General features: G+C 42.0%; 1 protein-coding gene across 3 annotated transcripts; it reads left to right on the top strand.

Moving 5' to 3' along the window:
* Positions 1-5,734: 5,734 nt before the first annotated feature.
* On the top strand, positions 5,735-27,966 carry LOC101989368 (zinc finger protein OZF-like). 3 transcript variants are annotated; one of them, XM_005371461.2, is made up of 5 exons: positions 5,735-5,903; positions 11,738-11,864; positions 14,280-14,372; positions 22,183-22,292; positions 23,042-27,966. In XM_005371461.2, exons 1-5 carry the CDS (start codon positions 5,901-5,903, stop codon positions 24,410-24,412), a joined length of 1,704 nt encoding a protein of 567 aa, XP_005371518.1. In that variant the 5' UTR covers positions 5,735-5,900; the 3' UTR covers positions 24,413-27,966. The 3 variants fall into 3 exon arrangements, with proteins under 3 accessions (XP_005371518.1, XP_026633969.1, XP_005371519.1); XM_026778168.1 differs by lacking the exons at positions 5,735-5,903; positions 11,738-11,864; positions 22,183-22,292 and having other exon boundaries at positions 14,303-14,372; XM_005371462.2 differs by lacking the exons at positions 5,735-5,903; positions 11,738-11,864; positions 14,280-14,372 and having other exon boundaries at positions 22,215-22,292; positions 23,046-27,966.

Below are 27,966 nucleotides of genomic sequence, written 5' to 3'. Positions count from 1 at the left end.
GCCTGGTCTACAAGAGCTAGTTCCAGGACAGGCTCCAAAACCACAGAGAAACCCTGTCTCGAAAAAACAAAAAACAAAAAAAAAAAAAATGCTGCAAGATCCCCGGCGGCAGTAGGCAGGCAGGCCCACAGAGCATCCAGTCCCAGGCCGAGACGGCTGCCAGGAGGTTCAGAGCGGTGGCTTGTCCAGGTTAGGCTGATCCCTGACAGGGAGAGCTGCCAGTCCAGGCGCTGCGCTGATCCCAGCTCCCAGCGAGTCCAGGGAAGGTGCAGTTTCCCAGCGGCGAGTGGCTGAGCAGGCGACGGGTAGAAACCACAAAGTCCACGACACTTCCTCCAACAAGACCATACCTCCAGCTCCTTTCAAATAGTGGCATTCCCTAAATATTCAAATATATAAACCTATGTGGTTTATTCAAACCATCACAGTGGAAATGGATGAAATATTCTCGTTGTATGTTTTGTTTCTTTATTTTTTACCATTTCTTCCCACTACTTAATATTGTTTGGAATTTTTTATTTTTCAAGTCTTTTAGATTTATATTTTTATTAATTCATATGTATTTTTTAATTTTATGATCCCCATTTTAACATCAGATTCTGTTCTCTGACTTTTTAATCTTTCTTTTTCTCCCTTTCATTTCTATCCTTTTTGGTGTTTCAATTTTTATTTTACTTTATATTTTGTTGTTGTGACAAATACCCTAACAAAAAGTAACGGGGCAGAAAGGCAAGTTACAGCTCATAATTTTGTGTGTCAAGGCAGGGCTTGAAGTGGCTAGTCACATCAGATTCATAGTACAAAGCATGGGGAGAATATATATATATATATATATATATATATATCCTTCCTGCTTGCCTATTTAGTGAATAAAAAAGAAATAAAAAGGAAAGGAGAGGACATGACTGCTCCTAGGTGTGGCAGAGAAGAAAGTTTATTAGAGTTGTGTGGGAGAGCACATCCAGAGGCAGGGGCATCTGGGAGTTCAGAGTGGACATGACCAGATTGAGCTGGACCATGACGGGAGAGAGGGAGAAGAAGGAAGAGTTAAGAGGGGGCAACCAGGTGCAGCAGCCAAAAGGCCAAAGGTTCAAAGGGGTGGGTAACTAAAATGTCAGGATTATACAAGGAAGAGCCTCTGGGATAAAGGCATCCCACTTCCTGTGCTGGAGAGATCGGGGTGGGGGAAGGGTATATCAGCCATACTCTGTGCCAGATAGGGACTGGGGGGCTCTAGAAGAACCTGCTGGCCAGGGCTGAACTGATTTGTTAAACAGGCACCTCAACTATTTGTCACAGGTTTGAACCTTAATATTTAACACTCATTTAGTTTTTCGTATTCTTACCCAGTTCAGCGGCCAGACCATGAAATGGTGGCCCCCACAATGGGTTGGATCTTCCGACATCAATTAACAATCAAGACAGATCCCACAAATACGCCCACAGCACAGCCTGATCTAGATAATTCCTCTTTAATACTCTCTTCCGGCTGTTCATGGTAAACCTAGATAAATAATTGTGCAAATACTAAGGTACCATTGCATAAGATCCTTAAAGGACTATTGAACGCAAAGAACAAAAACAAGCAAAATGGAAAGCTTAGGAGATAATGAAAGTTACTAATACCACACATCAGAATGAAGAAAGCACTAGATGTTAGTAATTCAGCAAACTAGAAAACCTTTCAGAGAAATAAGATATGGTGTAAATGCATATCATGCAAGAACACAAAATGTAATTGCCATTAGGTTTCTTATTTAAAACTGAACACTGGCTACCTGAATTTAAAGAAAAACTTATCTGCTAGGAGGGATTTCACTGCCTGTCCTCAGGGATCTACCTGGTCACATGGGTGCCTTCACCTCCATCCTTCAAAGGGGTAGGAGATGGGTCAGCCCAGATCTGGGACAGTATAAGGTCTCAGTGGGATATGGCTGTGGTAGTGCACTATTGTAATCCTAGCACTTGAGGGGCAGCTGCAGGAAGAAAAGATGTCCAAGGCTATCCTGAGCTACACAGGGAAAGCGCTGTCTCAGAAGAAAGCAAGGGAGAGTGGACTGTAACTCAGTGATAGAGCACTCACCTACCATGGACAAGGCTGTCTCTTGGATCCTGAGTACCACAAAGCAAACAAAACAAAACAAAACAAAAAGCAAGCAATCAAATTCCTACTGCAGAGAACAAACACCTCCACAAGACAAAACAAATAATGTGTCATTATGTGGCAGACAGAGCATATTGATCTGATTTTTTTCAATAAAGTATGTATGATGCAGCTGCTAAAAGATGTTATTGATGACATCTCAGTGGTGACTCCATTAAGATCCACCCCTGTTTGTCAGATGGAAACAAAAGCCTTCAGGACCTCTGGCATGGCTGAGCCAGCTGGAGATAGGAAGGTCCTGATGTTTCTACCCCCGTGGGTCTCCTTTGGAGAATGGAATCCGTCTCGGCCGGCCCGCACTGCCGCAGAATTAAGTCTGGTCTTTCTTTCTACTGGGTGTTGTACCTCATCAGTCTGTAATCCCCTTAGTGTCCGATAAATGTTTTATATTTGGGGCAGACAACCCACTGTACAGTTTTGAAGTCTCTGCTCTTCCTCCTATGCATCTGTTCTTTCTTCCCCGAGTTTCCCTCTAGAGTCCTATTATAATGGCAGTGAAGATTAGAATGTGACAGAAGACACAGTTGCCTGAGAGAACCAGAGTCTCTATGGAGCATCTGTCTGCACCTGCTTCAAAGTCCAGGGTCCTGGCATCCGAGAGAACTGTCCTACACTCTCTAATATCTGGCCATGTGTCATCCCCAGCATCCTGTTTTCTCAGGGTATTTGGTGGTGGTGTTACTCATGGTCCCAAATGCACACCTTTATACATTCCTCTTGTCAAACCCATGGAGTTTGCCAAGATGGCTCCTCAAATAAAAACTTTTGTTTGCTGCCAAACTAAATGACTTAAGTTTGATTTCTGGGACTCATAATGTTCTGCAAACTGTCAACTCTCCTGTGACTTTTGTATGCCACTACATGCAAACATAGATAAATACATAAAATGAAATTTAAACTCACTGGTACATGTGGTGGTTTGAATAAGAATGGTCCCTATATCTTTGAATGTTTAGTCATCAGGGAGTGGAACTACTTAGAAGGTTTGGGAGATACGGCCTTGCTGGGGTAGATGTGGCCATGTTGGAGAAAGTGTGCCACTGAGAATAGATTTTGATGTTACAGAATCCAAGCCAGGCTCACTGTCTCTCTCCCTGCTGCCCGCTGATCCAAATGTAGAGCTCTCAGCTATGCCTCCAACAACATGGCTGTCTGTGTGCCACCAAGTCCCCACCTTGGTGAGAATAGACAAAACCTCTGAAGCTGTAAGCCAGCCCCAGTTAATTGCTTTCTTTTATAGGAGCTGCTTTGGTCATGGTATCTCTTCATATGATGTGGGAGTGTCATATATCAATCTGTTGATTTCATTGGTTAAGTAATAAAGAAACTGCTTGGCCCTGATAGGTTAAAACATAGGTGGGAGGAGTAAACAGAACAGAATGCTGGGAGGAAGAGGAAGTGAGCTCAGAGACGCCATGCTCCGCTCTCCCAGGTAGACGTGATAGCTCTGCTCTCTGAGGCACACACGAAGAAGCTCCGACCCAGGATGGACGTAGGCTAGAATCTTCCCGGTAAGCGCACCTAGCTGTGCTACACAGATGATTAGAAATGGGCTAAATTAATATGTGATAATTAGCCTAGAAGAGGCTAGATAGAAATGGGCCAAGCAGTGATTCAAAGAATACAGTTTGTGTGTTGTTATTTCGGAGCATAAGCTAGCCAGGCCGCCAGGGTGCTGGGGACGCAGTCCCACTGCCCATATTACAACATTCATAGTAATAAAACACAGACTCCGGCAGTGTACCAAGCTTTGTAGGAGTGGAACTGATTCTCCACTCTGCTGTTTCTGTTCAGTCAGGGTCAACTAGACCTTTGCTTAGGAAAATGTCATAAAACCTTTAAGAAGCCCCGAAGAAGCATTTTCATCAAAGATGGTGTTTGGGGATTGGGCTCACACTGAATTGGAGTCCAAGAACCTGGACTCTGATTTCACCGTTCCCTTATAAATTGACTTTGTCACATTTTTTTTCTTTTTTTTTTAATTTTATTTATTTATTTATTAAAAATTTCCACCTCCTCCCCACCTCCCATTTCTTTCCCACTCCCCCCTTCCCTTCCTCCTCCCTCTCTAGTCCTAAGAGCAGTCAGGGTTCCCTGCCCCGTGGGAAGTCCAAGGTCCTCCCCCCTCCATCCAGGTCTAGGAAGGTGAGCATCCAAACAAACAAGGCTCCCACAAAGCCAGTCCATACAGTAGAATCAAAACCAGTGCCATTGTCCTTCACTTCTCAGTCAGCCCTCATTGACAGCCACATTCAGAGAGTCCGGTTTGATCACATGCTCCATCAGACCCAGCCCAGCTGTGTTGAAATAGGAGTGGCAGGGCTGAGTCCCCAGCACCCCAGCCGCTTGGCTAGCTTATGCCCCAAAATAATTACATGGAAACTGTATTCTTTTAATCACTGCTTGGCCCATTTCTATCTAGCCTCTTCTAGGCTAACTCTTGCACCTGGACTAGCCCATCTCTAATAATCTGCTCTAGCCCACAAGGTGGCTTACCAGGGAGATTCTAGCCTACGTCCATCCTGGGTCGGAGCTTCATCACGTGTGTCTCAGAAAGCAGAGCTCTCGCCTCTGCCCGCAAGAGTGGAGCATCGTGTCTCTCTGAGGCGTCTGCCCCCAAGAGGAGAGCTGTGGAGTCTGACCTCACTTCCTCTTCCTCCCAGCATTCTGTTCTGTTTACTCCTCCCACCTATGTTTTAACCTATCAGGGCAAGCAGCTTCTTTATTTAATTAACCAATGACCTTCCTCCATCACAGCTGGCCTTGGTGAGCTCCCATTAGATCAAAGCTCCTCTGGAAACAGTTGCAGAGAGTCAGAGGTTACAACCAGGAGGTCTGTACTTTGGGATGCATGAGCAATTCATGACATCCATGAGTACTGTGACCCTTTGCCTGATGCAGCATCTCAGCTCTAGAGGAAAGAAACTACTTTGTCTAGCTAAAATCAAAGAACAAATTCAAGAAATGCTCCCTTGTTTGGTTAGAGGAAATGCATTCTCAGTAGACACATCTGTATGAATGCCAGTAGCTTCAAAGGAAGATGACTTAAGCACAGACATTGGATTATTGTCTGTGAGGGAAATTAAAAATTACATCCAGCAAACCCAAAAGGAATGGACATATTTTGCATGCATGTGGGATGTATTATACATATTTTCAAATTTCTCCTAAGATAAGCAATGAAAAACACAGCATTGGTTTGCTAAATGGTAGTTTTTACAGTCCAGTTCAAACGCTTGTTTTGATTTTTTTTTAAGTGAAAATTTAAAAAAATAAATAAATTTGCTCTTCTTGGAATCCATAGGACACGAACAATGTATATAGATTCATATGCAATTCATAAATTTTCCTACTCTATTTACAAGGTTAATACAGACCAATAAGAAGGAGGTCCTGTCACAGGCAGTCCTGCCTTAATTTACCTGCAAAAGCAAGGCCTTGGCATTCTGGCTTCACCCACCCGCGGAGTGAAGCAAGAACTGTCACTCAGGGTGGGACCTTAAGCATTACCCAATCAGAGGCACAGGACCGAAGGCTACCCAATTAGGCACACTGACGGGGCCTGGAGGCGGGGCGTTCAGCTGCGCGTCCGTTGTTGCTGATCCCGCCATCTTTGGCGTCTGTGGCCGCTTTTCTTCTCTGCCTTGGCTTTAGAAGTGCACCAGGTCCCGTCGCCTTGTGACTCGCTGGTGCCTGGACATCCAGCGTGAGGGGGCCGCTCACCGGGAGTCCCGAAATGGTGCGTGTAGCCGCTGCAGCGTCCCCAGCCCCGAGTCCCCGGTGGGAGCCGCCAGGCGCCCGGGCCCCCTGCGCAGTGGCCGGGCTAGGGCAGCTGCTGCAGCCCGGGGTCCTGTCGCGTCCGCGCACTGGGGACCTGCAGTGACGCTCCCGTGGCCGGGGCCGAGCTTCCCTGGAGCCCCCAGATGTGGTAGGACTGCGGTCAGCTGGGGATGCTGGCTGGGATGCTGGCTGTTCGGTCTCGGGGCCCTCGTGGCCACCGGCCTCCCCGGGCTTTCCTACAGCCGCCCCGCCCCTCTCTTTCTCTTGCACGTCTGTGTTTGTGCCCGGCTGTCTGTGTTGCAATCTTGTGCAGTGTCTCTGAAGCTCTGTCTGTGGGAGTCTCTGCTGTCAATGGCTCGTCTTTTCCCTAGTGTCTCTGGCTCTCTCAACATGTCTCCTCCATGAGACCTTTCCTTCAGGTCCTGGAGCCCCTGGTGACCTGGAGTAGGTGCATCCCATTCTGAACCGTTTCCTTCGCTCTCCCTCTGTGACTTCTGGCTCTGGCTCTATATGCTATTAGATGGAACCTAAGAATTCGTTCCTGTGAAATAGTGCATGAACGTGCACGGTAGTGCTCTGCCGAGAACCAAACTCCTCCTCTTTTACTTAACGTTTTTTAGTATCATATTTTAATGGTACACGGTAATGGCTTTCATTACATTTTATACCTGTGTATAATGTATTTTCTTCACGCTAGCCTCAGTTATTCTCCTGGTCCCTTACACACTCCCTCTAATCCCCTTCCTCTCTCCTAGTACTTCCCCTTATTCTTGGATGTTGTCAAGTATTTTTTTTAAAGGACCCCTGACTTTTACAGGCACATTGAAGGGGGGTTAGTTACAGGAGCATGGGCCTCAAACTGTTGCTTACAGTACTGAAAAAAAGAACCCTCTCCCGAGCCAACCTTTAACTCCTTATACATACATCCTGAAGGAAGAATGGGACCTTGTGAGCCTCTACCTAATTTGTACAGTTTTATTTGTTACTTATTTATGTTGAGATGTAGTATTAACTGCAGCCCACGGTGGCTTTGAACTTCTCATCCTCCTCTCTTATCTGGGAAGTAAAGAAAGGACCCCAAGGTAGGGACTTATGCTTGGCAGGTGTCCAGGTACCAGCTGCCCCGTCTCCTTTAATCCATCTTTGCCCCCACCCGTGCTCTTGGGGATGGGGAGAAATTCAGAATGCCTCTCTGCTGGGGCGGTCCTGGCACACAGGCATAGCTTGGGTAGCACAGAATGGTTCTGGTTGGAATTAAGGTGCGCAGAACAAAAGAGAGCTAGAGGCAGAGGAGCACATAAGAGAGATGGCTACACAGCAAGACCTGCAGCAGATCAACAGGCCACAGGAAGGTCTCAATACCAGACTCAGGCCAGCCATGTTGACCCCCCTCAGCCTCTCCATAAGGCAGGGAGGGAAGGAGCCAGGTGCCTGGGACAGATGTGGCTCCTGTACTGTGGAACTAGAGAGGTGGCTCAGAAAAGCAGTCTCCAAGTGTCCTTCTTTGGATTTGGCCATATAGCACTGGACTTTCCTGATCTCCCTTGGCACTGGTCTGGTTCACGGGACATGAAGGAGGAGCATTAGGAGACTCGGTGCAGGGAATGGGGCCTGCTCCCTAAACCTGAGCACTGCACATGTGGGTCTCAGTTTTCTCTGTATGTGTCCCTGTGTGCTTGCAAATCTGTCTCGCCATCCTTTGCTGCCTCCTCTCCTGTTTTCTTTGGTTGTTTGTATTTGATCTTTCACACAGGGTCTTACTCTGTTGCCTATGTTAGACTCAAGCTTATGGTGATCCTCCTGCTGTAGCCCTCTGTTCCCTGAGATCTTTTAGGCATGAGCCATGATATCTAATTCTCTGTTCCTTGTTGTCTCCTCATCTCTCTGTCTTTGTGTCTTTGGTTTGTCTCGGTCTCTGAAAGCTTGTGTAGAGTCCTGCTCTGGAAGGAAATTTGGCTGACTTTGACCCCACTCAGTAGAAATTTTTGTTTTGTTTTGTTTTTGTTGAGAGAGGGTTTCTCTGTGTAACAGTCCTGGCTGTCCTGGAACTCGCTTTGTAGACCAGGCTGGCCTCGAACTCACTGAGAGCCGCCTGCCTCTGCCTCCCGAGCACTGGAACCACTGCCCATCTACTTGGTAGCGTTTTTTAACCTGGGATTCCAGGAGCATCTGTGCATAGAGGCTTTACTTCTTCCCTCTTCCTTTCCTCTCTAGATGTCTCTTTCTGTGCTCTGGTAAGGTGAAACAGGAATGGGAGGACTAGATCTGGGTTGACATCTTCTCTCATATCCAGAAGGCATGCTAGTGCAGGCCAGTATATATATAGCAAGTCTGAGGAGTACAAAGTGGAGTTCATGTTGGGCCAGGGCAATTTAGTGCAACCCTGCCTTAAAGAAAAAGACACAAATCAGCCAGTGGTAGAGCACTTGTTGGACACGTGTGGTAGGTTCCATTTCCAGTCACCTCCCTGTGGGACCTCAAAGAAGCCAATCCCTACCTTTAGATTCAGTTCTATAGAATCATGTTACCCCTTATCTGTTTTTGTACAGCAAGATACATAGTATTGCCATGAAAAGGCCAAGGGCTCTTTAGTGCACACAAACCTTCCATCCTGGGACCCCGAGACCAGGAAAAGGGTGCTATATGAAGCCTTTCCCACTATGAAGAACAAAAAGCTGAGGCTAGGGGTTGACACTTAACTGCCTGATTCCCTGGGGCAGTGACTTGGCCCTCATAGGACAGGAGAAGGCAGTGTGTGCACTAGGTTCAGTGGGGCCTCAACTGACTGGAAGAGGTGGTGCTGATGTTCTCTGGTTACTGAGGATGGTTTAGACACTAGTGGTCCTGAGAGAAGAGGACCTGTAGGAAGAAGACAGAGTCTAAGAGAGGAATTGAGGGGCCCCCTCTCCTGTTTTACCTAACCAGGAGGAGCAGAGTCCCTGTGAGAGGAGATTTCTGAAGGGAATTCCTCAGACTCCCACAGGCCAGTGCCCCAAATCCTGTTGACAGCAGGAGCACCTTTAAGGACCCATTTCCTGGAGGTCAGACAGCTATGACCCAAATGGAAAGAAAAGAAGGGAAGCCAGGAGCCAGCCTGTTTTGCATCTGTCTCTTTCTTGACCTTTCTGCTGTTCATGAAAGTCCCAGCCTTGCCTGCAGTATCAGGAAGGAAGGAAGGATGTGGAATTTGGATGACCAGCTCTTTTGCCTCACATCTTCTGTATGGATAAACTGTTTTCCCTGAGTCTTCCAGTTGTGTGGGAAGCAAGTTTTAAAATCCAGACACCATGGCTAGTGTCTCCAGCACCCTCGGTGTCTCTGGCAGCAAATTCCTAAAATGACACTTCCTCGCGTTACCAAATATCAACTTTTTACTTTTGTGAATGAATTTGTATGTACCATATGCGTGCAGTACTCTAAATGGCCAGAAGAGGGCATCATATTCTATGGACTTGGAGTTGTAGACAGTTCTGAGCTACTAGGTATGTGCTTGGAGCTGAACCATCGTTTCTCCAGCCCCATGAACTTCATTTCCTACAGATGTGATTTATTAAATATAGATTTGCTTTGTTGTCTTCTTTTTTTCCCCGAGTCCTGGAGTAGTGGATATTTGAAGAATTTAATTCTGTTCATGAACCTATTACTTTAGAGGAAAGCTGAGAAAATTCAGTTGAGCCATGTGTACCCTAGGGGCAGAAACGTTATCTGATGACATTGTGTTGAGCTAGCTCCTAGCAGATTTTATAGTGATGTGTGCCTTTGTCCCAACATCTGTATTTCCTGATCTGAATACCAGCTCTTGGCTTCTCTTCTATGGGACAATCTCATGTGTACTGTGGATCTTCTGGGAATAGGTGGATGCTCTGTATGTTGGAGGAATGTCCTGCCATACCCTCATCTAAGAGACATTTAACTATTAGCATTCTTGGCAGTGAACGTGAATGTGAAACCAGTTCCTAAACATTTAGCTGTTTGTTGTGTACTTGCCAGCCCTGGTGATAGTTGGATCATATGGACGATCTGTTTCCATTTTTTGCAAAGCTTGAATACTACTTTGTAAAGCGACTGTACTAATTTTACACATCAACAGAAGAACACTGAGTTCCCTTTTTGCCATGTCCATTATAATCTGACCCTTGTAATCTGTCGTTGCATTGACATGGTCATTCTCACAGCTTTCCTGAGGTTGCAAGAAGTATGCTGTCTGCTGTCTAATCCCTGGGGCAAATTGGTTACCATTCAGGCTGTCTGATAACTTCTTAAAGAGCAGACGACTTCTGGGACTAGACTAGAATCTGTCTTGTCATTCTTCTCTGCAATATTTCTGGGTTTTAGACATTTTTCTTTCTGGGCCCTAAATAGATTTACATGTGTCAGATCGCTTTGTTCCCAGAACTTGGTTGGAAGTTTAGTATATATTCCCACAAACAGACCCAATTTAAAGTTGAGGCATTCAGTGAGTGTCAGCCTCCTCCTGTGAACAGCTGGTGAACCTGGAGATCTGTGTGAGTGGAGGAAGAGCTCAGGAGTCTAAACTCCCATCGAGGCTATCAGAGGGTATTTATTTTTACATATATGGTTATTATCTTCCCACCCACTCTTTGGATGACCTACGGAGCATAGAATCATTTTCCTCTTGTATAGTGTGATGCAAGTTGAGTTCTTGCTCTTGTGTGTCTCACAACTGGGACTCACTGATGTGATTGTTGTCTCAGTTTCCCAGTATATAGAGGGCAACTCATTTATGCTTTTGAGAGAGAAATGGTACAGATAAATGTTTTCCACTTATGATCGCTTTTTGCCTGAGAAACTTTGTATGAACTCAGATATATAGGTTCATATAAAACAGGAATACAAACCAAATATTTGTGTTTAATAAGTCTTACCCATTTTAAAAAATAATTCCTCATGATTTTGTTGGTTGTAAAAGATGAAATGAACTTTGCCTGTAAATGAACACAATACAAGTCAAATATATGCTAATTTCATGCTTAAAGAGTAAGAAATGAAGTTGGGAAAATACTTAAAATCTCTAATTCCCATGATTAAATCATTTCAATAAGAGTAGACAGCTGTATGGAGAGTAAAATTTGCAGTGTAAGATATCATCTCAGGCAGTGTTCCTTGAAATTGTGTGGTGTGATGGCATGAACAGTGCCTAGTGCACATGCTGTGTGTTCACAACGAAGGCTACAGTGCTGTTACCTGATGCCACCTGGCCAAGTGCTGTCCTGGATTCACAACGTCTTTCCAAGTTAAATTTTGGTCATGGAGTATTTATACATCCTCTCTGTTGCAAAAATAATTTTATGACCCTAGATTCATGTATGGGGTTATCATCTTGCTTTGAAGAATAAGATCTATTCTACTATAGGAAGGGAACTTGAGTTCATGCCCCTATGTCTTCTGCACTCTAGCACAGTGCTGCCCTGCCAGCCCCAACATCTGCCTTTTCACTGTGCTCTGCATGCCTTACAGATTTAATTTTGTTTTTATATGATTGAGCTTATAGAATCCATTCGCTTCCTTTTAGTGAAAACCTCACAAACACATGCTCCGATACAATTTTGTTTCTATTATAATTCCGTGGAGAGCTCTTTAATTATAATTCTTCAGTTAACTATTTAACACAGAGGTAAGATACTTGCGTTAATCTTAATGTGTCCCACGATACAGAATACAAGTCAAGCCCCAGCTTCTATGTGACACTGGCAAGACACAGTCACCTAGAGAAAAGGATTTTTTTTTTTTCAGTTCTGAGGCCTTGGATTGACAAGAGGTATGTCATTACAGGGCTTGGTGTCATTTGAGGACGTGGCTGTGGACTTCACATGGCAGGAGTGGCAGGAGCTGGACGCTGCTCAGAGGACCCTCTATAGGGATGTGATGCTGGAGAACTACAGTAGCCTGGTCTCCTTGGGTGAGTCTGACTAAGTTGATAGATGTTTTAGCATATGTGCATATATTACATTCTTCCTGATAGCTATTTTTAAAGATTTAATTGTCAAACATATTTATTACCACACTATGGAACATAAGTTCTGTGTCCTTTGCCCAGCTACCAAGAACAAATGCTAACCGTTCCCCGTCTACCCCACTCCCATGTCCCCTGTGTCTTTGCTCTACTCTTCTAACTGCCATTTTCTCTACTTCTTTGAGGTTACCTTAGCTTGCAAGTATAATGAAGACATGTGAGATTTCGCTTTTTATGACAGATATTTTTCATTGAACTTGTGTCTTTCCTGTGTTTACCTCAATTGTGGAGGAAGTCAGTCGTTCAATAAAACTTCCACCTATTCCAGTATGATCAATCAGAAAGTGTATTTGTTCTGGTCAGACAGCCAAAATGACTCTCAGACAGTGGTAATCCTGACAACTCCACATCTTACTCAGTTTTGACTTCTGTTGCAGTTGGACAGAAGGGGTCTGGATTGGAATCTCTCTTGAGGGGTTCGAGGCAGTCTTCTGAGGGAATATTGGCACCATCATTATTGCGGTGCTCTATCTATTTTAATGCTATATCTGTATACCAAGTCCTTTTAATCTGGTCTTAGATTTAAACCTTTGATTTACTTTTGGAGTTCTCCTTTTCCTCACTATGCATTTATAATGCAGCTTTTCAGGTTGGCTTTGAACTCACTTGATTTTGACCTTCTGATTGCCTTGGCTGTATCTCCTAAATGCTGGGATTTCAGGTGTGTGGTAGCACACTCAGAACCTGATCTGTAAAGTTTAGAGAGAGGGGTCTCTTGCCTTTTATCAGCATAAATGGTCCATACTTCTCTGCAAGAGTTACAGATGAGAACTTCCCTCCTGGTTGAAAGGTCTTGAACCTTTGTTGAAAATCAGCTGACTGAATGTATTAGTCAGCTTTTCATCACTCCAACACAGTACTTGAGTGAAATCGTAAAAGGAAGATTGATGTTGGCTCATAGTTTTCCCAGGTTTTTCCATGGTTTTACTTGGCCATGTCACTTTGGCCCTATAGTGAGGTAGAGTCACATGAAGGGAGCACAGAACTGAGGTGTGCTGCTTACTTCACTGACACTGGAGAGCAAAGAAAGGGTTCTGACATGTCAGCATCCCTTTTTGGGCATCTCCCCTTGTCCGCATTTCCTTCTGCTAGACTGTACCTGCTAACTTTATCAATGCTGTATTCTTTGGAATATGCTTCAAATCCGCTTTATAACCCTGAATAGATATGGTTTTGTTTGGGGCTGTGTGTTCTCTTCCAGTAGTGTCTAGGTTTCTTTTTGTGCCAGTTCTCCGCTGTGTCTTTGTAGTGGGTTTTGAAGGTAGGTCCATGTTGGTGCCTTTTCAACAAGATGCTTTGCTAGCTTCAGGTCTCTTGCACTTTTCCATGATGTACATTGTTTAGGAAGTGCTTTTCTGTTTCTGGAGACGTGCATTGATTTTACTATGAAGGTATTGTTAAATCTGTAAATCACTTTAAGAAGTATGGGTTTTGTGTCTTTTAATACTTTTATTTCTTCCATTTCTTAACATAAAATGTGGTGACCTATTTTTGTGTTTTTTTATTTCATAATATTAGTTTATTTTTACTCTGATAATCTCATACATGATGCGATGTATTTTTCAGTTTTACCATCTGTTATCTTCTTATGCCCTCCCCATTCCTCTGAGTACACTCCTCTACAGTCTCCCTTCACCTTTCCTCCGTGTGTGTGTGTGTGTGTGTGTGTGTGTGTGTGTGTGTGTGTGTGTGTTTTATGACCACTGAATTTGATTAGGATTCTTTGCGTGAATATGGGATTGTGGATTAATTCCTGGATGGAGCACAGGCAGTTTGTTTTCTTGGTTTTCTGAATCAGTGTTTCACTGTGTCTCCTGGGTGCCTTTGAACTTTGTAGTTCAAAGTGTTTTTGAACTTACAACAGTCCTCCTATTCCAGCTATTGTATCCTGAGATTTTTCCATCTGGCGAGGAGGAGGGGGTGGTCTCTTTTAACTTCTCAGTGTTTGGGAATTTTCAGGCTGGTATTGGGCTTGTTGGTTAATAAGTTTTACAGTAGAGCTGGGGACATAGCTCAGTGATAGTTGGCCTGCAGCTGTTTTGAAGAGGAATGTAAAATTGGACTTCTCAGCAATTAATGCTTTTGGTTTTTGATTGCATACATTGTGTTTTAGTTTTTGACTGTGTGTTCTCTAAGTTTCATCTAGTTTCTAGGTTTTCTTTTTCTTTTGAGTCCTTTAAGTTTTTTCTCTGTGTAGCTTCATTTACCATTGATAGCATGCCTCAAACGGCGCTGTCATAGCCCATCAGTGAAATGGACTTTCTGCTTGAGCACAATTTTAATATCGCTTTCTATTTACAGGGCACTGCTTGACTAAACCTGAGTTGATCTTCAGGTTGGAGCGTGGATTTGGACCATGGAGCATAGGAGAGAACTCACTCTGGAATCTCCCAGGTCAGTGAATGTGAACTGAGGAATGAGGAAGGAAATCCAGCAAGGACAACTGACTGCTTATAGGACATGTTGAGCTGTCTTTACCAGCATCCCACAACTAGTCTAAGTAACAGCTAGTTTTTTCTGTCAGGCGTTTAGTTTATGCAGATTTCAAATGGGGAATTCTGTGTCAGTCCGTCTCATTTTTACTATTGAAGTCTGTATTCCTAAATTTGCTAAAAAAAAAAAAAAAAAAAAAAAAAGAATCAATCTTTGTATAGATTTTCACAGACATTTTTGTTGTTGCTTTGAGATGGGGTCTCATAGCTCAAACTGCCCTCCAACTTGATGTTTCTGGGCTAAAAGTCTTCATCCTTTTCCCTCCGTTTCCACTCCCCACCTGTATGATCACACCCAGCATTATCTGTGCATTTGTCAGTTAGATACTCTGTCTACATACTTCATCTGAATTCTCACTTGTCATTCTTTTTTTTTCAAATATTTATTTATTTATTTTATTATATATACAATGTTCTGTCTGTGTGTGTGCCTGCAGGCCAGAAGAGGGCACCAGACCTCATTACAGATGGTTGTGAGCCACCATGTGGTTGCTGGGAATTGAACTCAGGACCTTTGGAAGAGCAGGCAATGCTCTTAACCACTGAGCCATCTCTCCAGCCCCTCACTTGTCATTCTTATCTTAATATTGACGATTTATGTATTTCAGTGCTTAGTCTTGATCAGAAATTTTATTAACATTCAAATGCATCTCTTTAAGGGCTTAAGTTTAGCGAGAGAAAAATGAAGCAGTGCTATAATAATGTACCACAGTGAGGTAAGAGACACCAAGAATATTAACCTGAGGAGGGGGAAAAAAACACATGAAGTTTTATTTTAGGAAAAGTATAAAGTAAGGCACTGTTGAAGCATTATTCATTTATTTTAGTTTAGTGTTATGATTACTCTTAAGAATTATTTGAACTACCAGCGCTCGGGAGGTATAAGCAGGCAGGCAGATCTCTGAGTTTGAGGCCAGCCTTGTCTATAGAGCAAGTTCCAGGTCAGCCAGGGCTACACAGGTAAATCTTGTCTTAAAAAATAAAAAAAAAGAAAAAACATATATATGTGTGTGTGTGTGTGTGTGTGTGTGTGTGTGTGTGTGTGTGTGTGTGTGTATGGATGTAAATTGAGGACAGAGATTAGCATGGAGAAAGGAATTTGGAAATGTGGTGGCTTAAGGAAAATCAACTGCAGAATATAGTTTTAAATTAGGAAAAAACACATCGGAAATTTAAGGGTAGGATGGCAGATAAAATGTTTTTCCATGCTGATACACAAATGCCCAATGCCAGTCAGAAAGGAGAGAATGGTTTCCAAAGAGAGCATGAGAGAAAGAGTACTTGGGATCAAAAAAGAGGTGACAGGACAGTATTCATTAGAACAGAAAAGCTATTTTCTCTCTTTTTGAGAAAAATGTGGCACAGGCTGCACTTTTAATCTCAATCCCAGTGGTAATGATTCTAATCCTACAACTAGGTAATGACCATAATAATGAGCAGAGTGCCCTGCTGCCACCGACCAGCGTTTTTTGTCATGGGAGAAGCCTGATACTGGCAAGTGTTAATACAGAGAAATAGCTTCTCTGACAGTGTCTTGTAGATGTTGGCATAAATCGGAAAACAAATTGCATTCATCTGCATATAGGATGCCATACCAGGGGCCATAACTAAGACCAAACAAAATCTCAGGAGGCTGGGGACATACTGACAGTTTCTGTGTAGTAGGTGAGCACGAGACGTAGTCATGGAAACTCACGTGGTAAAACGTAGGTTCCTCAAGAAAGGAGCATAAAATGCTAGGAATGGGGTCTTACATTTCTAGTGAGGAGTATGCCCTTTCCTCATAGACACTGGCAGAGAATAATAGTGGGCCCAGTCAGCCAGTTGGTTGGCCTCGAGACCATTTTTTCCTTCTCCACTGTACTTTTCCATGTTTACTGTACCTTGAGATTTGTACTTAAATATATTGTACTAAAATGTTTGAGCCCAGGTTATTAGCCTTTCATAGCGATCTTCTTACCAGAATATGCTGTTTATTGGGCTTCAGAGGGCCTGACCAGCCCAGAATCGCCTTACTCTTTGCTGTGTAGGCTAATTCTGCAAATACTTCATGTGTTTTCCATCAGTGAATATAGAATACTGACGTTTCTGAAGGAGTTGTATGTTGTCTGGCAGATACTCTGAAAAGCTTGAGCACAGCAGTGACTCCTGTATTGAGGTACATAGTTTTCATCATTGGATTCAGGCTTGTCACCAACAATATAACCTTTGTGGACTCAGTCCTTAACGAGTGTATAATGCTAACAGGAAAGTGAGAACAGAAAAATTAATGTTACTCCCCACCGTTACTCAGCAACCTCAGCAGCCTGCTGATGGATTCCAGTAATAGTGGACGTGGATGAATCTTCTCCAGTACGTTTCCTTTTTTTTTTTCTTTCTTTCTATTTCTCAGACATTTTTAGTATTTTTATTTTTATTCTTTTGTCCCAATTAGGGTTACTTTTAGTATGATGAACTGCCATGACCAAAAGCAAGTTGGGAAGCAAAGAATTTATTTGGCTTACACTTCCACATTGTAGTCCATCACTGAAGGAAGTGCAGAAGCTCAGGTAGGGTTGGAACCTGGAGGCAGGAGCTGATTCAGAGGACATGGAGGGGCGCTGCTGACTTGCTCCTCATGGCTTGCTCAGTCTACTTTCTTATAGAACCCAGGACCATCAGCCCGGGGGTGACACTATCCCACAATGGGCTGGGTCCTCCCCCATCAATCATTTTTTAAGAAAATGCCCTATAGCCAGATATTAGGGAGGCATTTTCTCAATTGAGGTTCCTTCCTTTCAGAATACTCTAGATTTTGTCAAGTTGACATGAAACTAGCTAGCACATTTTGACTTTATCCTTTTTAAGTCTTTGATGTTTGTATTTTTACTGTTCCTTATTCCTTTTTATAGTTTTATTTACCCTTTTTCTATATTTGAATATCTGGTTTGTTCTCTGGCTTTTTAACCTTTTCTGTATTCCTTTCTTTCTGCATAGTTGTTTTAGCTTTTTTTTTCATTTATCTTGCTCAGATTATTGTCTTACTCTTTAAATTTTATTGTCACAAATTGTTCTGCCTGTTTAAAAATTACGTTAGTGTTGCATTTGTTTAAATTTTTTTAAATAAATAAATTTATTTTATAAAATGACCTTTTTTTATTTTACATACCTATCCCACTCCCACTTTCTCTGCTCCTCCAACTCTTGCCACCTTCCCTCTCTACCACTCCTCAGAGAGGGTAAGGCTTCCTGTGGGGAGTCAACAAGTCTGACACATCACTTTGAGGTAGGACCAAAGGCCCTCCCCTCTATATTTAGTCTGAGCAAAGTATCCGACCAAAAGGAATGGACTCTAGAAAGCCAGTTCAAGCACTAGCCTGGTCCCAATTTCTTTTAATCTGTATATCACCACATGGCTGTGGCTTACCTGTAAGGTTCTGGCTCATCTGTTCCTGCCAGCGGCTACATGGCTTCTCTCTGACTCTGCCTTCTTTCTCCCAGCATTCAGTTCAGTTTTTCCTGCCTACCTCTATTCTACCCTGCCAGGCCCAAGACAATTTCTTTATTAACCAATGGTATTCACAGCATATAGAGGAGAATCCCACATCACCTCCCCTTTTCTGTTTAAATAAAATGGTTGCTTCATCTGTTTGTTTTATTTTTTCTTGGTTTTCTTGCCTATAAGAAATTTATTGATTTCTTCCAATTTTCTTCCTTGTCCTTTCCTTCATTTCTTTAAGAGAATTTTTATTTCCTCTTCAAGGATCTCTATCATCCTCAGAAAATTATATTTAAATACGTTTTCTTCTGCTTTTTCTGGGTTTGGATGTTCAGGTCTTCTTTTGTAGGACCACCAAGTCCAGGTGTTGCTGTATTCCTGTTAGGTTGTTGAATGTATTCTTGCATTCGGGCTTACTCATCTCTTCCTCCAAGGGGTGCATGTGGGGCCTGTGCTTCAGGGTGTCTCTCCTCCTCCAGTTGGTACAGGTGGGACCTGTGGCTTTAGATGGTCACTCTTCTTCCTGGTGCAGGTGAAGCTGTGCCTTTGCTATCTGCTGATGCGGCTCTGGGGGCTCCTCTCCAGGTACAGTCAGGACCAAGACTCAGGTGGTAATAGGTGCAGTGAGGGATGGTTGCAGGTATGTGGAGAGTGCTTGTGGTCTCTGGGGTTTGCTGTTTGGGGTGGGGCACAGGATGTTGACTGGGGTCAGGAGAACAGGACAGTCCAACTGGAAACCCAGACACTCATCTCTCCAGGGGCAGCCAGGGCCAAGTCTCCAGTTGTCAGAGATGCAATGGGGTATGGCTGCAGGTTTGGAGAGACTGTTCCCAGGTCCCTGGGACTTCCCTAGGTGGGGGTGGGGCACAGCATATGCCTTTGTGAGCTAAGGTCTAGCTCTCTGGACCCCCCAGCCAGGAACTCAGACACTCACCTCTCCAGCGGCAGCCAGAGCCAAGACCCGGTAGTTAGAGATGTGGTATGGGATGCCTGCCTTTTAAAGTTTTTAGCATTATTTCTATGTCTGATTTGTTTTGGTGTTGTTCTTTCAGCATTTTGATTTCTCTCTGAATGATGTTGGGAGTTGAAGCCAAAGGTGAAAAAGGCTGCTAGGACCCTTTTTAGAAGATGAGGGGTGCTTTCCATCCCCATTCTTCCAAAGTGGTTGTCAGTGGCACACAAACCTAATATGCATGACAGCAACCAGGTAAATGGTGATAATTACTGGAAAAACTAGGACATCTCCAATAACTGATTCTGAGGATTTTGTAAATAGTGGAATGTCAGGTATAAAATGCAAAAGCATGGTTTTAGTAATGATCCATGCACTAAAGTAGTATTCAGATAAATGGGTGGATGGGTCTATTTATGCTTCTGTGACAAATTCAGTGAACAGAGATCGTGACAGAAAATGCACATTAAATAGTTGAAGGAAGAAGTTCAATAAACAGGTCACTCAATGGAAAGCAACATCTGTTGGAGTAGACTGTAGAAGGAAGAATATCAGGAATGAAGGTAAGGTCGAGAAATTATTGTAGTGAAAGAACTCTATAATAGAGGAAAAGGAAGCGCAGTCATGACTATAAAGGAGATGCAATCTATGACTGTCATACAGAACAGAGAAATGAGAAGTAGACTAAAGACACAGAAAATGTAATCCATAAAATAGAGTTGAAAATTGCACAAATATCTGGAAAGAACAAAAAAGCAAAACTAGAAAACATGTATACATCCAAGAAAGGAGCCATTCAGAATCACTGACCAATATAAATTAGAAAGACTTGGTCAAACTTGGTTTTAGTTAAGTGCAGATGATAGAAAAGGGAAAGACATCTTACAGTGTAAGAGGCAACAAATCTGTTACTATAATAGCAAACCCATTTAGCCTTTAAATCTTTTTAGCTGAAACCTTGATACCAGAACCCTGTGAGTTCATGTGTATAGTGACCCCATTGTGTCTGGAATATGCTGTTTATCAACAGTCATCTACTACTTCTGGCCTTAAAATCTTTCTTCCCCTTCTTTTGTGGTGTTCCTTGACCCTTGGGATTTAGGTGTTTGATACAGATGTCTCTTTAGGATTGGACACTCTGGCAAATGATGGTTGAAAACTGTACTTATCTATGAATATAAAGATAAGTACTTAGTGGACGTTTAATACTGTAATTATTCAGTAGAAAAAAATGGAAGTAGTTTGTGCCTGACAACCTATGACCTACCCAGTCACAGGTTCTTGTCTCAGTTACCAGTATCAGGCATGAGTTCTGTCTTGTGGAGTGGGCCTTAACTACAATTCAAGTGCTTGTTTCCTCCCACAAATTTCATGCCACTTTTGCAAAAGTAGGTATATCTTGTCAGGCCAGTCATTATTGCAGTCCTCCAGGTTCATAACTGGTTGTCAGGCCGGTCATTATTGTAGCCCTCAAGGTTCATAGCTGGTTAAGACCATTGATTACTTTTTTTCTTTCAACACTATGATAGCACTTCCCAGGACTATGAAAGATAGGAAGTAGGGATGAAGCTTCCAGATAAATACAGCTTGATTTTTCCATGTCCCATAGTTAAAGTATGTAGTGTCTTCAGAAATTGGATCTTAACATCAAGTTGTGAAGGGTAACTCAGAGCAGTAACAACATCTTGTAATGTTGGGGCAAGAGAAGTCTTTGGAACCACACTGACAACACCTTGAAAATAGATAATCCCCATGCATTGAACATTTTGTTTAATAGCCTGTGACATCTGAGGCATTTTTCCCCATATAGGGTAAGTAACTCCATTTTGTCTGTCTGTCTGTCTGTTTTCGGAAGCATCTAAAGTAGGTTTCCATATGACTTCAAAAGGTCTTTAGTGTTATCTTTCACTATACACCTGTTCCTGTCCCCGTCCTTTCACCACCAGCCCACTGAACCCTACCTGTAGCTTTATTTCCTTCTACTCCTTTATAACACATGTGTTATAGCCTCCATTCCTTACTCCTTTATAACACATGTGCTACAGCCTCCATTCCTTACTCTCCTCTTCCGTGGCCATTCCTAGTTCTCCTAACTTCTACAGGTCCTCCAGTTTAAGCACACACATCTAAAGATTCAAAGCTAGGATCCACATATGAGAGAGAACATGAATCATCTTTCTGGATCAGGGCTACCTCCCTCAGAATAATTTATTTCTAGCTCCATTTATTTACCTTCAAAGCTCAAAATTTCTTTTATGAGTGAATAAAAACTTCCGTTGGGTATACATACCACATTTTCATTACCCAGTCATCATATGATGGACATCTAGACTATTATTTCAATTTTTTAGTTTAAACAGTGATGTATGTGTTTGTTAACCACTACCCTGTGCAATAAGAAACTTCTCTGATCAAGTTTTAGAGTAGCACAGATGTATAGGTAGAAACGTAAATGTTTAGGATGCAGTTCGATAGTATGGCCATTAGAGGACAAAATAGGTTCTCCCTTAAGGACTGTGACTTCCCTAGCCACAAGTTTGGAAAAATTATGCCCATAATCCTGTACAGTTGATATACAGTATAAATCACCTAAAAGTATGTAATTGATATTCTCCTATATGTACAGGCGCAAACTAATCTGGATTTGCAGCATAACTATTTCTTAGTATTTATTTTTAATAAAATGGTTTATTTTCAAAAATGTATTTATAAAAAAATAAAATAAAAAAATAAAATAAATGTATTTATGTCTAAGAAACAAAAGAGATTTGTACAATAGAAGATGGATTACAAGGAGTTTTTGAAGAGTCTGTCCTCTAGTGTGAGAGAACGGTGATTTTATACATTGACCAATGAAATGTTGCTGCAGATTTTCAGGGCAAATTAAACAAATTTTTATCACATACATAATAATCCTACGTTCTTGCTCATAACAGACTATGAAACCTATGTCAAGTGGGTAGATAGTGAAAGAAAATCTTCCCCCTCACATGGTAGAGATGTGATATCAGGTGGTGTGTCTATGATTGAAGTAATGGAGAAAAGGAGCTCAGGGTAACCCCAGCAGTTAAAAATGAGTGTGCCAGAAACAGCAGAGAAGGATGGATGACCTCTTTCCACGTGTTTCACAAGAGTAAAAGCAGCAAAGGAACATGACTTAGCACACCTTATCTGTTCATGTAATCTTCCCTTATACTTAGAAGTATCTACTGCACAATTTTATTTGAGCAGAGTAAACTATATTTGATTAATCAATAGTGACTTTTTAATATATTGTTTCAGGTGTTCTTGAAGTGTATGCTTCAGATAAGAGTTGCCTGGAAAATCAGGGGAGTCATGTGTGGCCAGTGGGAAGCATCACCAGCAATCTGTCAAACAGAGAGATGATTGAAGTAGGTAAAACATGGATGTAAGCAGAACTTTCACATTTTGAAACTGGACATAGGACTAGAATTTTTTTCCTAGGAACCTAACCAGTGGTAGAGTGTCCATAGTGAGGCTAATCTGATGCTGACAGTGCAGAAGCTGATAATATGACTGATAAGCCCCTCTGGCACCCTGAGTACCTTAGTCTCCCTAACAAGTTTGAAAGGTCACATTATGATGTTCAATATATTTGACCAGTGATATACATCTATACAAAGACTGTTATGAAAAATGTTTGATATATAAGAACCTCTCATTTCATGCATTGGAAATCTTTTGTTTGTATAACACTTACTCTGCAAAACATACCTCATGAAAGAAAAGTATTGCATTTAAGAGGACTCAGAACAGAACATGGTAAAGTGTAGGATAGCTGAGCAGTTAAGAACATGAGCTGCTCTCACACAGAACCTGAGCTATCCCAGAACACATGTCATGCTGCTCCTAACTGCCTATAACTGTAGCTCCAAGGGAATATGATACCTCTGGCTTCCATGGGTACCTACTCCTGAATGCATATACCCCTACACATATATACATAATTAAAAATAATAGAAAAAATAAATCTTTTTTATGACAAGCTGTATACTGGGGAAAATATTGGAAATGTACTTTTTATAAAACTTAAAGAATTTATTATCCTTACAGAACATTAAGTACATGCTAGAAAATAGCCCTACTGATATAAAACCTTGACATATTCTTTTGTCTCAAGGCAGAAATGAAGGTTCAATTGGAACTCCATCGAGGTATAAAGCCCTATGAATGTAAACCATGTATGAAATCGATTAACCTGCCATCGCAGCACAACAAGCAGCGTGAATATTACTCAAGTGTGAAACCCTGCGAATGGAAGGAATGTCAGAAAGCTTTCTGTTATAAGTCAGCGCTCACTGGACATCAGAGAACTCGTACAAGATTGAAGATCTATCAGTGTACAGAATGCAGGAAAGCTTTTCCCTCCAAATCAGAACTCACTGTACATCACAGAATTCATACCGGTGAGAAACCTCATGAATGTGAAGAATGTGGTAAAGCTTTCTATCGTAAGTCAACCCTTACTGTGCATCAGAAAACTCATAGAGGTGAGAAACCTTATGAATGCAAGGAGTGTTGGAAAGCTTTCTATTATAAGTCAACCCTCACGGAACATCAGCGAATTCATACAGGTGAAAAGCCTTACGTATGTAAAGACTGTGGCAAAGCTTTCTTCTACAAGTCAAACTTAACTCGCCATCATAGAACCCATACAGGTGAGAAACCCTATGAATGTGAAGAGTGCAGGAAAGGTTTCTCCTCCAAGTCAGAGCTCACTTCACATCATAGAACTCATACAGGTGAGAAGCCCTATCAGTGTGAAGAATGTGGGAAAGCTTTTTACTGCAAGTCAACCCTCCGTGTACATCAAAAAATCCATACAGGTGAAAAGCCTTATGAGTGTAAAGAATGTCAGAAATCTTTTTATTATAAGTCAACGCTGACTGAACATCAGAGAACTCACACAGGCGAGAAGCCCTATGAATGTAAAGACTGTGGCAAAGCTTTCTTCTACAAGTCACAGTTAACTCGCCACCATAGAATTCATACAGGTGAGAAGCCCTATGAATGTGAAGAGTGCAGGAAAGCTTTTTCCTCCAAGTCAGAGCTCACTGCCCATCATAGAACTCATACTGGCGAGAAGCCCTATGAATGTAAAGAATGTGGCAAATGTTTCTGTCGCAAGTCACATTTAACTCTACATCATAGAATCCATACAGGTGAGAAGCCCTATGAATGTAAAGATTGTAGAAAAGCTTTTTTCTGCAAGTCAGGACTTGCCCGACATCTGGGAACTCATACACATGACACTAATACAAAGAATAGAGAAAAGCATTTTCCTGCAACTCACATGTCAACCAACATCAGAAATGTCATACAATTAAGAAGTCCTGTGAGTATAAAGAATGAAGAGAAACTCTCTACTGTAAATCAGTCCTCACTCCATACCATAGATTTCTTACAGTTGAGAAGTCCTATCGATGTGCATAATGCAGGCAAACTTCCCTTTGTAACTCATGCCTCATTCAGTATGAGTGAACTCAGATGAGACACACTAATAGTGTAGAGAAGGCAAGAAAGCTCGCAGTCAGCCAAGATGAGTTGACATCAGAGAATGTAGAATGATGACAGCAAAGAACAAGTGAAAACTGCCACAAGGGAGACCTTTCTCAACATCTGAAAATCCATATTGGTTGGTGTGTGCCACTGTGTCTGGAAAGAATGTAGGAAAGCTCTACTGTGGTTATCTCTCTGTAAGCATCATACATGTGAAGAAGCTTAGGGATTTCAAGTTTAAAAGTTTTAAATGATAATTCAAATCTCAGTTGATATGAGTATACATGCTATGAAGAATCCTGAGGATGTTAAAAATCCAACATTTTATAGTGTAGAATATTGTATATGTACTAACCTTGGAAAACAAACATGTAAGGGACCTTGCTAAAGAACATAGGAAAACTTTGATAGTCAAATCACATTCTGCATCAGAAAAGTTATATAGGTGAGTGACTATGTACAGATAACAATTTTGTCCTGTATGATACTTGTTTATGTTCCATGGTCATTGAGACATTTCTATTCAAACTGGAAATATAGCCTGTCCAACTCTGGTGGGCCTGGAGTTGTATATAACAGCATGTATAGAAGTGTAGTTGAGAAGTGGTGCTGAGGTGTGCTGGGTGTGACTGTGACATTGTACCTGATAGGCACTGTCTTTTGTGGGACTGTTAAAGTCACTGATGCTCTGTGTTTTCTTATTTTCATCTGGCAAGAGAAAAAAAATGGTGGATCTTCTCAAATTCATTTTAATCGGACAGTCACTGGCATAGGAGTCATGAAATTAACAGTACTTACTTCCCAGCCCTCAGAGAAATGCAGCTTTGCATGGTAACAGTTATATCAGGTTAGGGGCACACGAGAGACCAAGGTACATGGGGTTTTGTACCATACTTTGCAGATACACAAAGTAATTTAGTTGGGCCAGATACACACAGTTTGAGGTCAAAAGACAGTTCTCTTTGTGACTGAAGGGAGAGTAATCTTCAGTAACATATTTCAACAGCAGAAAAGAATCTAAATAATGGTGTCCTAGGTGACTGTCCTCGGAGCAAAGCAACTACCATCTTGGGAAATTCAGCTGTGCCACCTTGCAAAAGCTAATCCCAGCTGGGCTTGTTGATGGTTTATAGCCTCCTCTCCTCCCCTCAGTAGCCAGTTGCTCCCTATCAACTGGCAATTCTATAGACTGCCTGGAGAAAAGATTTAGGCAGTATGTGTATGTATTTGTATCTGTATATATGCATATGTGTATGCATGCCAGGGAAGGCACTATATCCTCCATCTATGCTGTTTGGAAGAAACACAGTTCTTGCTGGGTAAAGTTTTCCAGATGTGGCCCATTAGGGATGGAGAACCCACACTCTTTTAAGTAACCCTCACCACCCAAGCTTTCTCTGTAAGGAAGCCAAATAAACTCATTGGTTTATTTGGGACTTTGTTTGAATCATGCCTTTGTTTGCCATTAGGACCTTAGGCTCTTCGAAGAGGTAGACACTGATTATGTCTCCCCGTGGAAGGAATTTATAACAATATAGGGTCATCATTAGATGAACCCACAGCCAAGATGAGGCAGCGGCAGCATAATGTGAGTTCCTATAGTAAGTTGGGTCTTCGGGAATTCGGGGTGAGCCTTTTTTCTGCTATATTCTCTAAATCCAGTCTTTCTTACCTTTCCCCATGTTACTTACTGATAGAGAGAGTAGGTAGTGCAAAAAACTTCTGTGCTTAGAAAAAATTCTGTGCTCAGGTTGAATTAGGATACGAGGTACTAATTTGTAAAGTTAACATGAGATATGCTATAGTATTACTGTTTACCTTAATAGCCTCCAAGAATTTTAGTAAAACCACCCTGACTCACTGGAGTGAGAAAATAAGACAAATAAGGGCTCCAGTAACTCCCAAGTGGTGTATCGAAATGAGTTTTCAGTTCAGCAGTCATCTGGGCCTTGAGTGGGCACCAAGCGTGTGTATGCATCACTACTGTGGTAGCCAGTGTCTTCTCTTTACATGCCACCTTTCTCATTGACCTGGCAGTTCTGGCTCATTGAATGATTATGTGGATATGGTGATCCTGGAACCAGAGCTTTTGGACAAGGAGTATGGCTGAGGCCTAGGAAGATGTCTCAAAACCTCAACACATAGAAAAACTCCCTTCAGAGGAGTCAGACCCGAGATTATGCTCTGGTGCATATTGTCTGCTTTATCAGATGTCACCTTGACAAGATTCAAACCAGCCAGATACTAAGGTGCCTGAATACACAGAAGTGTGAGGTTTTTACTGACTTGGAGTTAGTTTCTAGTGATAGTAGATTAGAGATAGAATGTGTCCCTGCTAAATCAAGGAAAAACTAGTGGCCAGTATACCTTTTCTTTCTTTTTATTTTTTAAATATTTATTTATTTATTATGTATACAATATTCTGTCTGTGTATATGCCTGAAGGACAGAAGAGGGCACCAGACCCCATTACAGATGGTTGTGAGCCACCATGTGGTTGCTGGGAATTGAACTCAGGACCTTTGGAAGAGCAGGCAATGCTCTTAACCTCTGAGCCATCTCTTCAGCTCCCAGTACACATTTTCTATGTGAGCCCACATTTCCCCAGCCTTTGATCAGAGGTTTAGATTTATGATAGTTCCCATATTTTCTTTTAGAGCCAAAGCCTGGTGTATACCCACACATTTTTCACACACAGCTGCATCCACAAGGTCTGGGAAATAGTGCAAATGATAGCAGGTGTGGTAGCAGTGATGTGGGGGATGAGGGTGGAATTTGGATAGACCTTGGCTGCCTGCCTCCCTCCCATCTTACATTGGTTTAATCTACCCTTGGCGTTGGGTTCAGGGCCACCATCTCTTAGCCACCACAGCTTAAGCTCTTAGACTCCAAATTTATTGACTAAATGTAGTTCTTATATACAACTGCCAAATGTTTTGAGAATCACAGGGAATGGAATATAATAAGTGAGTCTATACGTATGACATACTCATTGAAAAAGTGATGGAAGGTGCTAAGTCATACAAGCAAGCTTTTGACTGTTTTCTCCAAATATCAGACTGCACAAACTGCTCCAGTTGCCAGATACTTTAATCACAGGGATATGTTTGCACTTGTGAAGGTACTCTCAAAAAGAAATACTTTGTAGATAAGTGGGATTGGTTCCTGCAGTCAAATTGAACAATTTGTAAATAAAATGAAAATGCTCTAGTAAGCTTCGTCTGCCTGTGTATAGTTGGGATCATTAATGTGAACATATAGTTACTGTACATTTTAATTTCTTTGTGACTGTTTTTCTTTGCACTGTGGGGTTTTAACTCTTTGAACCAGTATTGCTATACATGAACACTATTTTCTGTACTGTGTCATTGGTAGGAGAATGTCAAATACATTCATGAGCTAATTTTCCTAAATGAATAATTTAAATACAGTATTATTTTCCCTCTTCCTTTTCCTTCCTCCAGCATTTCCTTTGTAGTCCCTTGCTCTTTTAAATTCATGGTATCTTTTTAACTTTTGTTACTGATGTTTGTGAATATATATTATA

The sequence above is a fragment of the Microtus ochrogaster genome, unplaced genomic scaffold, assembly GCF_000317375.1.
Source record: "Microtus ochrogaster isolate Prairie Vole_2 unplaced genomic scaffold, MicOch1.0 UNK109, whole genome shotgun sequence".
In the NCBI taxonomy this organism is placed as follows: domain Eukaryota; kingdom Metazoa; phylum Chordata; class Mammalia; order Rodentia; family Cricetidae; genus Microtus; species Microtus ochrogaster.
The sequence above is the reverse complement of the archived record's forward strand: the minus strand, read 5'-3'. Positions and strand labels throughout refer to the sequence as shown.

Excerpts from the sequence above, each read along its gene's own strand:
- LOC101989368 (XM_005371461.2), top strand. Across the intron at positions 14,373-22,182 it reads CTCACTCTGGAATCTCCCAG|GTGTTCTTGAAGTGTATGCT; the intron begins GTCAGTGAATGT and ends ATATTGTTTCAG. Across the intron at positions 22,293-23,041 it reads CAAACAGAGAGATGATTGAA|GCAGAAATGAAGGTTCAATT; the intron begins GTAGGTAAAACA and ends TTTTGTCTCAAG.